Source organism: Theobroma cacao, chromosome 8 (assembly GCF_000208745.1).
Source record: "Theobroma cacao cultivar B97-61/B2 chromosome 8, Criollo_cocoa_genome_V2, whole genome shotgun sequence".
Lineage (NCBI taxonomy): Eukaryota > Viridiplantae > Streptophyta > Magnoliopsida > Malvales > Malvaceae > Theobroma > Theobroma cacao.
In genome coordinates, this window is record NC_030857.1 from 17,407,269 (window position 1) to 17,419,809 (window position 12,541).

The following is a 12,541-nucleotide window of genomic DNA, read 5'->3' on the forward strand; positions in this document are numbered from 1 at the left end:
TTTCTCTTTATTAATTTATTATTATTATCTTCGATGGGAGTGATGAAAATATCCTTGCACACTATTTAATGTTTTTCTTTTAATATAATTAATAAAATTAGATAATAAATACCTATAATATTATTAATTAATAAATATGTACATATGAATAAAAACATATATAGTTATATTATATTTAATGTATAAATATTTAAATAAATAACCATGAAAATATAATCAACTTGTTTATATATAGATAAATATTTAAAAATTACCTTCATAATTAATTACGTAAAAGTATAAATAAATAAATGAGTAAATCAACATTATTAACTTCAGTAAATAATAATAATTTTGATATAAAAATTTATTTTATTAACTTTATAGATGTGAAATATGTTATGAAATTATATAATCTACCAACTTATATGTAATATACTTTTTTTTTTGAAAAGTTATATGTAATATACTTAATGGTCAACATCTATTATGTTATTTTTTGTAAAATGTTAAAACAAATATCAATTGGCAATACTTGTTTTTCTATGAAGTCAACATTTAAAAAAACACTCTTAATATGTTGAAATATCTAAATAAGATAAATTTGAAAACAAAAAGATTAAAATGAAATTTAGATTATTGCATTTAAAATTTTTTGAAAAATAAAATTATACATCAATCACATAAAAAATGAAATCAAACAAATAACATATTTATAATATAAACAAAAAAATTAAATGGTAAAAATACCCACTAAATCCCTATACTCATGCATTTTGTCTAATTTAATCTTTATACTAAAAATTGAAGCAATTTAATCTCTTAATTTTAAAATTGCTTTAATTTAGTACATTCTCCTAACAGCATCCAATTTTGCCGTTAAAAGTAATGACATCAATGTTGACATAGTGTTGACATGGCACATTTTGGTGACTCGAAACCAACATGATGACATGACAATGTCGCGTGGCATTGACATGATGATGTGATAATGCTACCATAGCACTGATATGCTAACATGTCGATGCCATGTTACAATGCTGATGTGGCAAATCGATAAAAAAATTCAAAAAATATTTGTGCCACGTTATAATGATTAAATTGAACAAAACTGTATAATATAGGGATTAAATTGAATAAAATTAAGGTGTTTAAGGACTAAATTGAAAAAATATTTGAAAAATATAAATTTTGAATACATGATACATATACTTATTAATAAGTCAAATGACGTTTAAGTGTAAAAAATTTATAGTGTTAAAAAATATTTATAAATATTTTCTTACTTGAATTTTTTATTTCAGAATAGATATATCAATTTATCTTCCTCACAAAAATTAACTTTGAATTCCCCTTCTACAAAAAAAATTTCAATATTCCAAAAAAAAATTTCATACCTAAAACCAAATGTGGATGAATAACTTGCATTATGTTGAAATAAAATAATATAAAAAGCTAAATAAATTATTTTTTCTATTTATAACTGTATAAAAATTTGAAATTTATATTTTAATTTGACTTATTTTTTAATTTAAGCTGAACCCAAATTGGCAAAATAAGTTAATTTAGTTACAACTTTCATATTTTACAAATACTCATGCTTTTGGAATTATTCATTCTTACCTAACTTACCTTTTATTTCTTATAAAACGATTTTATTTAAATTCAAAAACTACAATCGAATTCTGCTAAATTTAAATTATTAATTTGGATCCACAGAAAATTCATAAATACAAAATAAAATGATATGAGTATTTATAATTATATTTAACTCTATCAGCCATAAATGTAGTCTTTAATTCAAAAAATTTCAACCTAAAAAATGTAACTTGAAATATCAAACAAAATAAAAACATAAAAAATAAACAAAAAAATTCTAAGGGTGGAGTAGCTCAGATTCTATGAGTGTAAGAGGTCTGTCATGCCTAAATTGAATTAAGCAAATCAAAACAAAAAATTATTTTTATAATCATCGCGAACTCCATAGTCATCAGATAGCTGTTTGGTTTTTAAATTAAGGAATTTAACAAAAAAAAATCCAAATCAGAATTGAGAAACGTGAATATGTTGTCATTGTCCTAATTTCATAACAATTATGTGATGAATTAAACTTCTTATAACAAAAACAAAGACAAACAAAGAATAGAGAAGAAGACTGAGGGGTAACCAAGGAAAAGAGTAGCTATTGTCTTTTAAGATAAAATATTGAAATTTTTTTTATATAAAAAAGGAATTCAAACTTAATTTTTGCAAAATAGCTAAACTAATGTACTTATTATAGAATCAAATAATCAAGTAAGAAAATATTTATATATTTTTCTTAACACCATAAATCTTTTACATTTAAACATTTGGCTTATTAATAAGTATATGTATCATTTACTTAAAGATTTATATTTTTTAAATATTTTTTCAAGTTAGTCCCTAAACACCTTAATTTTGTTCAATTTAGTTATTGTACTATACATTTGTTTAATTTAGTCCATATGACGTGACACGAGTTTTTTTTTTAAATCATTTTCTCGATTTATCATGTTAGCATTGTCATGTGGCATCGACATGTCAGCATGTTAGTGTCACATCAACATTGCTACATTATCATGTCAATGTGCCACATCATCACAACAGTGCCATGTGGCACTGTCATATTACCAAAATGTGTCATGTCAACGTTGACATCATCACTTTTAATGATAAAATAGGATGCCGTTAGGAGAAATGACTAAATTGGAGTAATTTTTCAAATCAAAAGATTAAATTGTTTCAATTTTGAGAATAGGGATTAAATTGGGCAAACTATATGAGTACAAGGACTTGGTAAGTATTTTGATCAAAATAAAATCAACTTGCACAACATACATATGGATTTTATTTTAAAATTTTTATTCGATCAATACAAAATATAATCAAAGTTAACATGTAGAATAAGAAAGTTCCTTCTTAATAATTCAATTATTCAAGTTGAGGAAGAGGAGGATGAGAGAGCGAGGGCGGCCAGGGGGGGGGGGGGGATTGCTTGTTTCTTTGCCTTACAAGTCTTTCTTTTTCAATTGACTACCTCCTTAAATAATATTAACAACATTATATTGTATTGTAATATTATTAAGGATATGTTTGGTAACCCGAAAATGACTTGCTGAAAAAAAAAATTTTCTGTGTAAAATATTTTATAAGAAAATTTAATGTTTTCTGTTGTTTGGATAAACTGTTGAAAACATTTTTTTTTTTTTGTTTGGATCATTTTATGAAAAATATTTTTCATAATGGTGGAGTTTTTTAGGTGTTAAAATAATAAATAGGAGTTGATTACATAACAATATTGATATTAGATTTTCACTTATTTGGGATCAAAATTAAGAATGGAAATGAAAATGGACAAAATCAACAATGATATTTTTCAAAGCATTTAACCACATATCTGTAATGAAAATAAACTCTAATTTTCAAAAAATTTCCATCTTATCACTTTTTTATCATAACTATAAAATATAAATATTTATCAATTGTGTAAGACATCCAAAACCTATACTTATAAAAATGTATTCATTAAATAACGATCATTAAAATATTTTTTATTATAATTATTAGTAAGATTTAACTCTATTATAAGTGTGTATTCATCAAATGATGATCATTGAAATATTTTTTATTATAGTTATTAGTAAGAATTATTCCATTTATAAAAAATTAAATTTAATTGTATTGAATGGTTTCATTAATTTTTTTAAATTTTAATAGTGTTGTATAATTTAAATATTAATTTTTTAAATTAATTTTTTTAAGTTAAATATTTTTATTTTTATTTTTTAAAATATTTTAAGTTAAATATTAATATTCATTAAATTTCTACTCATAAACTTAGTATAAAAGTGTTTTTGTTATTCTTTGAAAAATGCCTTATGCCCTTGAAAGATGTAAGATATTTTCTATAATTAACCTTATTGACTCGTAAAATATTTTATATTTAAAATTAATTTTTTATCTTTCAAACAAGTATAAATCTTGAAAGCGTTTTTTGAAAAATATATTACTGCAAACAAAGGAACCCTAAGTAATCATATGGATTCATTCTCATTATAACGTATATAAAAATAAGATAAAAAAGTGACTCCATATTTACTAACGTTGTGGTCCTGTAAAGCTGCCATATGGCAAGCTATGAAAATAAAAAAAAAAGCACGTCTTTGACTTTTTCAAAAGGACAAATTGAATTAATCAACGAACGTTACTCTGTATCTAATGACAGTATCCACTGCTGCAGATTCAAAATTTTTTAAACTCCATACCATAACTACGTGGTCCCCACACGACATAACTTTTTTACTCCTTTTCCTTTTTTCCACAAAACCCTTTTTCCCCAAAAACGATCCCTTATTTCCATTGAACCCATCAGGTCATAATTTATAGAGATGAGCAAATGGATAGATTAGATAGTTTGATCTATCATATTTAAAGATCAAATAGATCAATTATTTTTAAAAAATTGATTAAAATTGATCAAATATAAAAAAAAATCAAACCGATCAAATATAAAATTAGTTTGATTGATTCGATTTTAGACCAATTAATTAAAATTTTATCACTTTTTTTTACAAATTATAATATTAAAACATAGAAACTTCATCTTTAATTATATATATATATAAATAAATGATATAACTTATATGTTATAATATTTTACATCAAATTTTATATAAATAATAATTAATTAAAAATAATATGTTATAAAATCTAAATTGATAGCTAATAAACTTATTAAGTGTAATCATATAAATAAAGTTTATTATAAGTTATAATAATGCTTATGTATAAATTAAATATATGTATATATAATATATTACTTTATTATACATATATAAAATTAATGATGCAAACTATATGTTAAAATATTTTATATCAAAGTTTGTATAAATAATAACTAATTATAAACAATATGTTATAAAATCTAAGGTGAAAATAAATAAAGTTATTAAATGTAATCATATAAATAAAGTCTATTATAAGTTATAGTAATGCTTATGTATAAATTAAATATACGTATATATAATATATGACTTTATTTTATATATATATATATATATATATATATATATATGAAATTAATGATATAACTGATATGTTATAATGCTTTATATCAAAATTTGAATAAATAATAACTAGTTATAAACAATATATTAAAAAATCTAAGGTGATAACTAATAAAGTTATTAAGTATAATCATATAAATAAATTTTATTATAAATTATAGTAATGTTTATGTATAAATTAAATATATGTATATATAATATATTTATACAATTATATATATATTCATGACATTTTATATTACGAAACATTACTAAAATGTAATCATTATAATATATTAATATATAGGATATTTACTATCATATATTATAATATTAACATATAAGTTATATCATTTCAAATATATAACTTGTAATTACATATTAATAAAAATTAATAAATATATATATAACTAATATTAAATAGCTATGATTATGATTTGTATATATACATATAATACTCTAATAAATTTTAAGTAAATTATTAATTAAGTTTATTATTAATTCTTCTTAATATATATAAAAAATTATATATTAATAAATATAAAAATAAAAATTTAGTTTGGTTTTTGGATGAATTGGTTTAAAAAGTTTAAAATCGAAAACCAATCAAAAAATCAATTAGACCAAACATTTTTAGATCAAGTAATTCAATGAACCAATTAGACAAAACCGTTTTACTCAAATTATATTTGATATAGGTAAGTAATTGGTCTGTTTTGATTTTAAATCGCAATTTTAATATAGACAAGTCCATAATTTTGGAATTTCAACTAACCAAGAACCGTCAATCGAAAATTAATTATCCCTTGTGAAAAAAAATCCAATTGCTGTAACCCGAGGTAGTGACATAATTGTGACGCGTGCGCTTTGGTGACTGAGCAATAAAGGAAAGGAGAGATGATCCTATGCTATCTCTTCCACCATTGTGATCAAATCAACGCCGTCAAACCTTTGATCTAAAGGTTTTAATTTTTCAAAAAAAAAATAGAAATTTTCAATGAAATTCATTACTCTAGCTTCAAATTTTGGGTTTTTATTTGCTATACACTGTTAGGCATCAAATGGTGTCAGTTCATTGAAAAATAAATTTAAAAATAAATATTACTCACATTTTAACTTTTTTAAAATATAAACAATTTTTTTTTACCTCTCTCTATCGATCTCTTTCTTACTTAATCTCCTCTCCTTCCATCAATAATAATAGATCCGAAACCCTAAATTTTTAATTTTGATTCTTAAAAGGAAGTATCTCACTCTTCGTTTTGAAATTACTTCCAAAAAATTAAAATGCAATGGCTTGCCTTAAAGTATGTTGAATGAAATGGATAAATATACTGAGAGAAATTGAAAAATGTGGAAAGTTAAACAACTCAGAATCCATTTTTTGATGCATAAAGATGATTAAAAGAAAAAAAAACAACTCAAAATCCTAAAGGAATATAATTGCCTTTTTAGGAAGATCCAGAATCAATTAACCGTACAAAAATTTTCATATCAATCTTCATGTTTGAATCCAAGCAAGAAACATATCAATATGTACAAAATAGGAATAAGATCACTAGTGTAATGCTATATTTTTCCATTCTTTAAACTTTGTGAGCTATTCTTTCATCTATAATTTTCATTTTTCTTTTTTACAGTGTGAGTCCATGATATCATCATGTTGAAACTTCAAAATGATGTCAATAATTCTTCAAGAATGAACACCCTACCCTATGTGCCAACTAGGATTGCAGAGGAGAAGAAAACCAAAATCTCGACGTTGGCTTTTATACTACTTGGAACCAAGCTTGTGCCCTTGGTTTTGGAATTGGTCAAAATACCCACCAAGTCTTTTATACTAATGCATTTTATCCAATTTAGTCCCTATACTTAAAATTGAAACAATTTTATCCATTGATTTTGAGAATTACTCTAATTTAATCTTTTTTCCTAACGACATCCAAATTTACTATTAAAAACGATGATGTCAATACTGATATGGCATATTTTGGTGATATGGTACCATCATGATAATATGACAATGCCACGTGACAATTTGTGATGACGTGGTAGTGCCACGAGACATTAACATGGTGACGTGACAATGTTGATATGGTACTAACATGTTGGCGTGTCAATGCCACATGACAATGCTGATATGGCAAATCAAGAAAAAAATGTTTTTTTATAAAAAAACTATATCACTCCATATGGATTAAATTGAATAAAAATGTATAGTACAAGGATTAAATTGAATAAAATTGAGGTATTTATGGACTAAATTGGAAAAAATATTTAAAAAAGATAAATATGTAAATAGATGATAGATATACTTATTAATAAGCTAAATGTTTAAATGTAAAAGATTTATAGTGTTAAGAAAAATATATAAATATTTTCTTACTTGATTATTTGATTCCATAATAGGTTAAATTAATTTATCTAATTTGCAAAAATAAAATTTAAATTCCCCATTTATAAGAAAAATTTTCAATATTTTATTTTAAAAGGCAATATTACTCTTCTCCTTGGCCACCCTTCAGTCTTTTTCTCTGATCTTTGTTTTTCTCATCAGAACTTTAATTCATCAATTAATTGTTACGAAATTAGGACAGTGACAATAGATTTACGTTTCTCAATTTTAATTTGGATTTTTTCTTAAATTCTTTTAATTTAAAGACCAAACAGCTCTTTAATAATTATGGAGTTAACAATGATTATAAAAATAATTTCTCGTTTTGACTTATTCAATTCAATTTGGACATGACAGATTTTTTATTACATCCATAGAATCTGAGTTACTACATCCTTTCAATTTTTTGTTTATTTTTTATTGTTTTATTTTGTATCATATTTCAGGTTACATTTTTTAAGCTAGAATTTCTTGAATTAAAGACTGCATTTATGGCTGATAGAGTTATATATAATTGTAAATGTTTGTATCATTTTATTTGTATTTACAAATTTTTTGTAGATCCAAATTAATAATTTAAATGTAATGCAGAATTTGATTGTGATTTTTGAGCTTAAATAAAATTGTTTTATAAGAAATAAAAAGTAGATTTTGTAAGGGTTGAATAATTCCAAAAGAATGGGTATTTGTAAATTGTGAAAGTTGTAACTAAATCAACTTATTTTGTCAATTGAGTTTGGCTCAAGTTAATAATTAAGTCAAATTAAAATATAAATTTTAAGTCAAATTAGAATATAAATTTCAAATTTTTATACAGTTATAACTAAAAGAAAAAAAATATTTAGTCTTTTATATTATTTTATTCCAACATAATGCAAGTTATTCATTTAAATTTGGCTTTAGTTATGAAATTTTTTTTTGAAATATTGTATTTTTTTTATGGAAGGGAAATTCAAATTTAATTTTTGTAAAGAAGATAAATTGATGTGCCTATTCTGAAATCAAACATTCAAGTAAGAAAATATTTATAAATATTTTTTAACACCATAAATTTTTTACACTTAAACATCATTTGGCTTATTAATAAGTATATGTATCATTTACTCAAAATTTTTATATTTTTTTTAATTTAGTCTCTAAACACCTCAATTTTGTTCAATTTAATCCCTATAGTTTACATTTTTGGTCAATTTAGTTCTAATGATGTGGCACAAATTTTTTTTTTGATTTTACACGTCAGCATGTCAATGCCATGTTATTATGTCAATGCCACGTGGCACTACCACGCCATCACAATAATGCCATGTGGCATTGTCGTGTCATCATGACTGTGCCACATCATCAAAATGTGCCATGTCAACATGACGTCAGTGTTGATATCATCACCTTTAATAGTAAAATTGAGTATTGTTAGGGAAAGGAACTAAATTGGAATAATTCTCAAAATTAAAAGATTACATTGGTTTGATTTTGAATACAATGACTAAAGAAAATGAGTAAACTAAGAAGAAAAGTGAAATAAATATTATTGTAGAAGGTGAAAAATTATGAGCCAATTACGTTCCACCACGTGGATTTAATGATGTCATAACCATGTAATTAATTATAAAATAATTAATTTATTGGTTGGATTATTTTAAAGACATATAGTTGAACCAATTCACCTATTGGTATATATTTATCCCTTGAGATAATTTGAAGATAATATTTAAATTGGACCAATTAAAAATTAGTTATTGGTCATCTAATTTATCTCTAAATAAATCAAAATAATTTAGAGATAATATTCATATTTTTGACCAATCAAAATTTAGTTATTAGTCATCCAATTTTTTTTTAAATAAAATAAGATAATTTAGAGATAATATTCATATTTTTGACCAATCAAAATTTAATTATTGGTCATGTAATTTATCTCTAATAATTATACTAATTTAGAGATAAAAATCAAATTTAATTTTTCGCTAAATAAATTAAGATCATTTAGAGATAATACCTAACTTCGACCAATCAAAATTCAAAGACTTAAGGTTCGACCAATAAAAAAACTTTTAATGAGTTATCATAATTTATCTCTAAATAAATTAAAATAATTTAGAGATAATTCAAAGAGACTACAATTTCATCAAAGTCTCCCATCTAACATTATAAATCGAGGGCTCCTCCAAGCTATTTTCATTCATTCGAAAGCATTCAAAGATTGGGAAACATTCTAAGATTGAGAGTATTGCAAAGATCAAAAAGTAAAAAATTTCTGAAGTGAAGATCTCGTGATCAAAATTAAGTCGTAAAGACCTTTGAAGCGAAGATCAAGCAAGTTCGTGATCAACACTAAATCCAAGTTTGTGACTCTTAAAGACGAAGTGAAGAAATTAATCAAAAAAATTTTTAGAGATTATCACTCACATCATCAAATATTTATATTTGTCTTATAATTTTTAAGTCAAGAAATTTCAACGAAAAATTTGTGTGTACAATTATTTTCAAGAATTAAATTTTAGGAAGAAGAACAGGGAAGAAGGAAGAGGATATTTTGTTGGAGAGAGAAATTTTAAGTTTTTTAAAATTTTAAATTTATGTCTTAGAGAGTTAATTAATATATATAAAAACTATGGCGGAATTAAAACTTGAACATCTATATCTATCCCGACAGAAGTGGGGCAGGACCATGGCACTTGGCTCTTGATAAGATATACTTGTGATTGCGTAACGCAAGTCGCTAGTTGTTGGTGGAACATAAGCGGCGCTGCTTTCAGTTTCAAAATATAATGGTACCCTCACGCAACCACCCAAGGTATGGACGTCTAGCCCAGCTGACAGAAACTTGACAACTACTGGCTTTGTCGTGGCTTTAATTAGAAGTAACCCAATACTTCATTGGCGGACAAACACAGAGCCGACTTCTCCCACCGAGTAGTGAATGCCCTACCTAGGAAACTAAATTCCATCTCTTAATTTCATAAGAAAAATAAGAAAATTCATTGATGAGTAACCCAAGTTTAACCCTCTTGCCCCCAAGTCATCGTGTTTTGTGCTTTTCTAGGAGTTATAACCTCTTTTGGCTCCTCTACCTCTCCAAACAAACACAAGTTGTCATAGCTGAAGACTGAAGAGACAATCAAGCAAAGAAAGAAAAAAAAATGCAAGAGACCATAGTGCTCTACCCATCGCCAGGCTTGGGCCATGTGGTGTCAATGGTGGAGCTAGGCAAACTCATCCTACAACAGCGAAACCACCAATTTTCCATCACCATTCTCCTTACTACTGGTTTTTGGGACACCCCAAGGATCATCTCCTACATCAATTCTGTCTCCCAAGCCTACCCATCCATCTGCTTTCGCCGCTTCACATCCGTCTCCGTCTCCATGGACAAAAAATGCAGCGTTGCTGCCATTGCCTTCCAGTTCATACGCCTCCATGCGCCCAACGCACTCCATTCTCTTCAGGAAATCTCCAAAGATCACAAGATCTCTGCTTTTGTCATAGATATTTTCTGCACTTCTACTCTATCCATGGGAAAAGATCTCAAAATCCCCACTTTTTACTTCTATACCTCTGGTGCTTCTTCCCTCGCCGCCTTCCTTCAATTCCCGAAACTTGATGAACAAACCACTGAGAGCTTCAGAGATCTCCCTGACACAGTCTTTCATTTCCACGGCCTGCCACCGTTGAAAGCCATACACATGCCAGAACCCGCACTTGATAGAGAAGATCCTGCTTATTGGGACTTTATATACTTCTGTTCAGGCCTCGCACTATCAGATGGAATTATAGTTAACACTTTTCAAGAGCTCGAACCGATTTCCATCAAGGCTATTGCTGATGAGTTATGCCTCGTTGATGCTCCAACTCCACCAACTTACTACATCGGACCATTGATTGCAGCAGGTAGTAAAGCTGAACACGAGTGTTTATCGTGGCTGGAGAAGCAACCGAGTAAAAGCGTTGTGTTCTTGTGTTTTGGGAGCCGTGGGTCGTTCTCTCGGGTCCAAATTATGGAAATAGCAAAAGGTTTGGAAAGGAGTGGGCAAAGGTTCTTGTGGGTGGTAAAAAATCCACCTCAGGACGAAAAGGCAAAGCAAACTGAAGAAAGCCCCAATGTGGATCTAGACTCTCTTTTGCCAGATGGGTTTATGGAGAGAACCAAAGATAGGGGTCTGGTTGTGAAGTCATTTGCGCCACAAGTAGTAGTGCTGAACAAGGACTCGGTTGGTGGCTTTGTGACTCATTGTGGGTGGAACTCCATCTTAGAAGCAGCGGTCACCGGGGTGCCAATGATTGCATGGCCTTTACATGCAGAGCAACACTTGAATCGGAACATTTTGGTTCAGGATATGAAGATGGCTATCCCTGTGGAGCAAAGACAGGAAGATGGGTTTGTGAGTGGAACTGAGTTGGAGAAGCGAGTCACGGAGTTGATGGATTCCGACATTGGCATGGAGCTTAGAGAAAGGAGCTGGAAGATGCGAGAGAAGGCCTTGGCTGCTTGGGGTCCGTCAGGGTCTTCCACTAAAGCACTAACCAAGTTGATTGACTTGTGGAAGCACGGTTGAGAATCAACTGTTTTGTTTTGTCCTGTTCGCATGGTATCAACGGTGGAACACAAATCCTGTGCCCCTATTGTGCCCCCATCCGTATCTCCTCTCTATATTTTTGCCATCTGTTTTATCTCTTTGGCTGTTAACATCAATTAAAAAATAAAAAAAAATCTCATGCTAGGTTTTCTTTACTGTTGACTGTCTACTTCACTTTGCCCATGTCTTTGGCTGCCTACTTCTCTTTTACCCTGATTTTTCAATTTGACAGGATTCTTTCAACTTTTGTAAGGTTTTTTTTTATTTGATATCGAGAATAAGTTTAGAGTCTTTTACTTCTATTGGTTGGAAAGTAGGGATGCTGAACTCACTGTTCTTCCTAGAGTCTTCATCTAGATCCAAATGATAATACATGATAAAACCAGAGTGTTTGCTTTCTTTTTTTTCTTATTTACTAATTGAGGTGAGTCTTTTATCAATATTTTTTGGGGGCTACATGAAATGGGGGTTTTCTGGGATGGTTGGCTTTTAGATGCAGAACTTGCTGGTCTCTGAGCATGTCCTTA

The 12,541-nt window shown here is 27.2% G+C and overlaps 1 protein-coding gene across 1 annotated transcript; it reads left to right on the forward strand.

Annotated features, from left to right (window-relative positions):
* Positions 10,060-12,305, forward strand: LOC18593023 (UDP-glycosyltransferase 88F4). Its single transcript, XM_007020028.2, has one exon. The coding sequence runs from the start codon at positions 10,581-10,583 to the stop codon at positions 11,991-11,993; it is 1,413 nt and encodes a 470-aa protein (XP_007020090.2). The 5' UTR covers positions 10,060-10,580; the 3' UTR covers positions 11,994-12,305.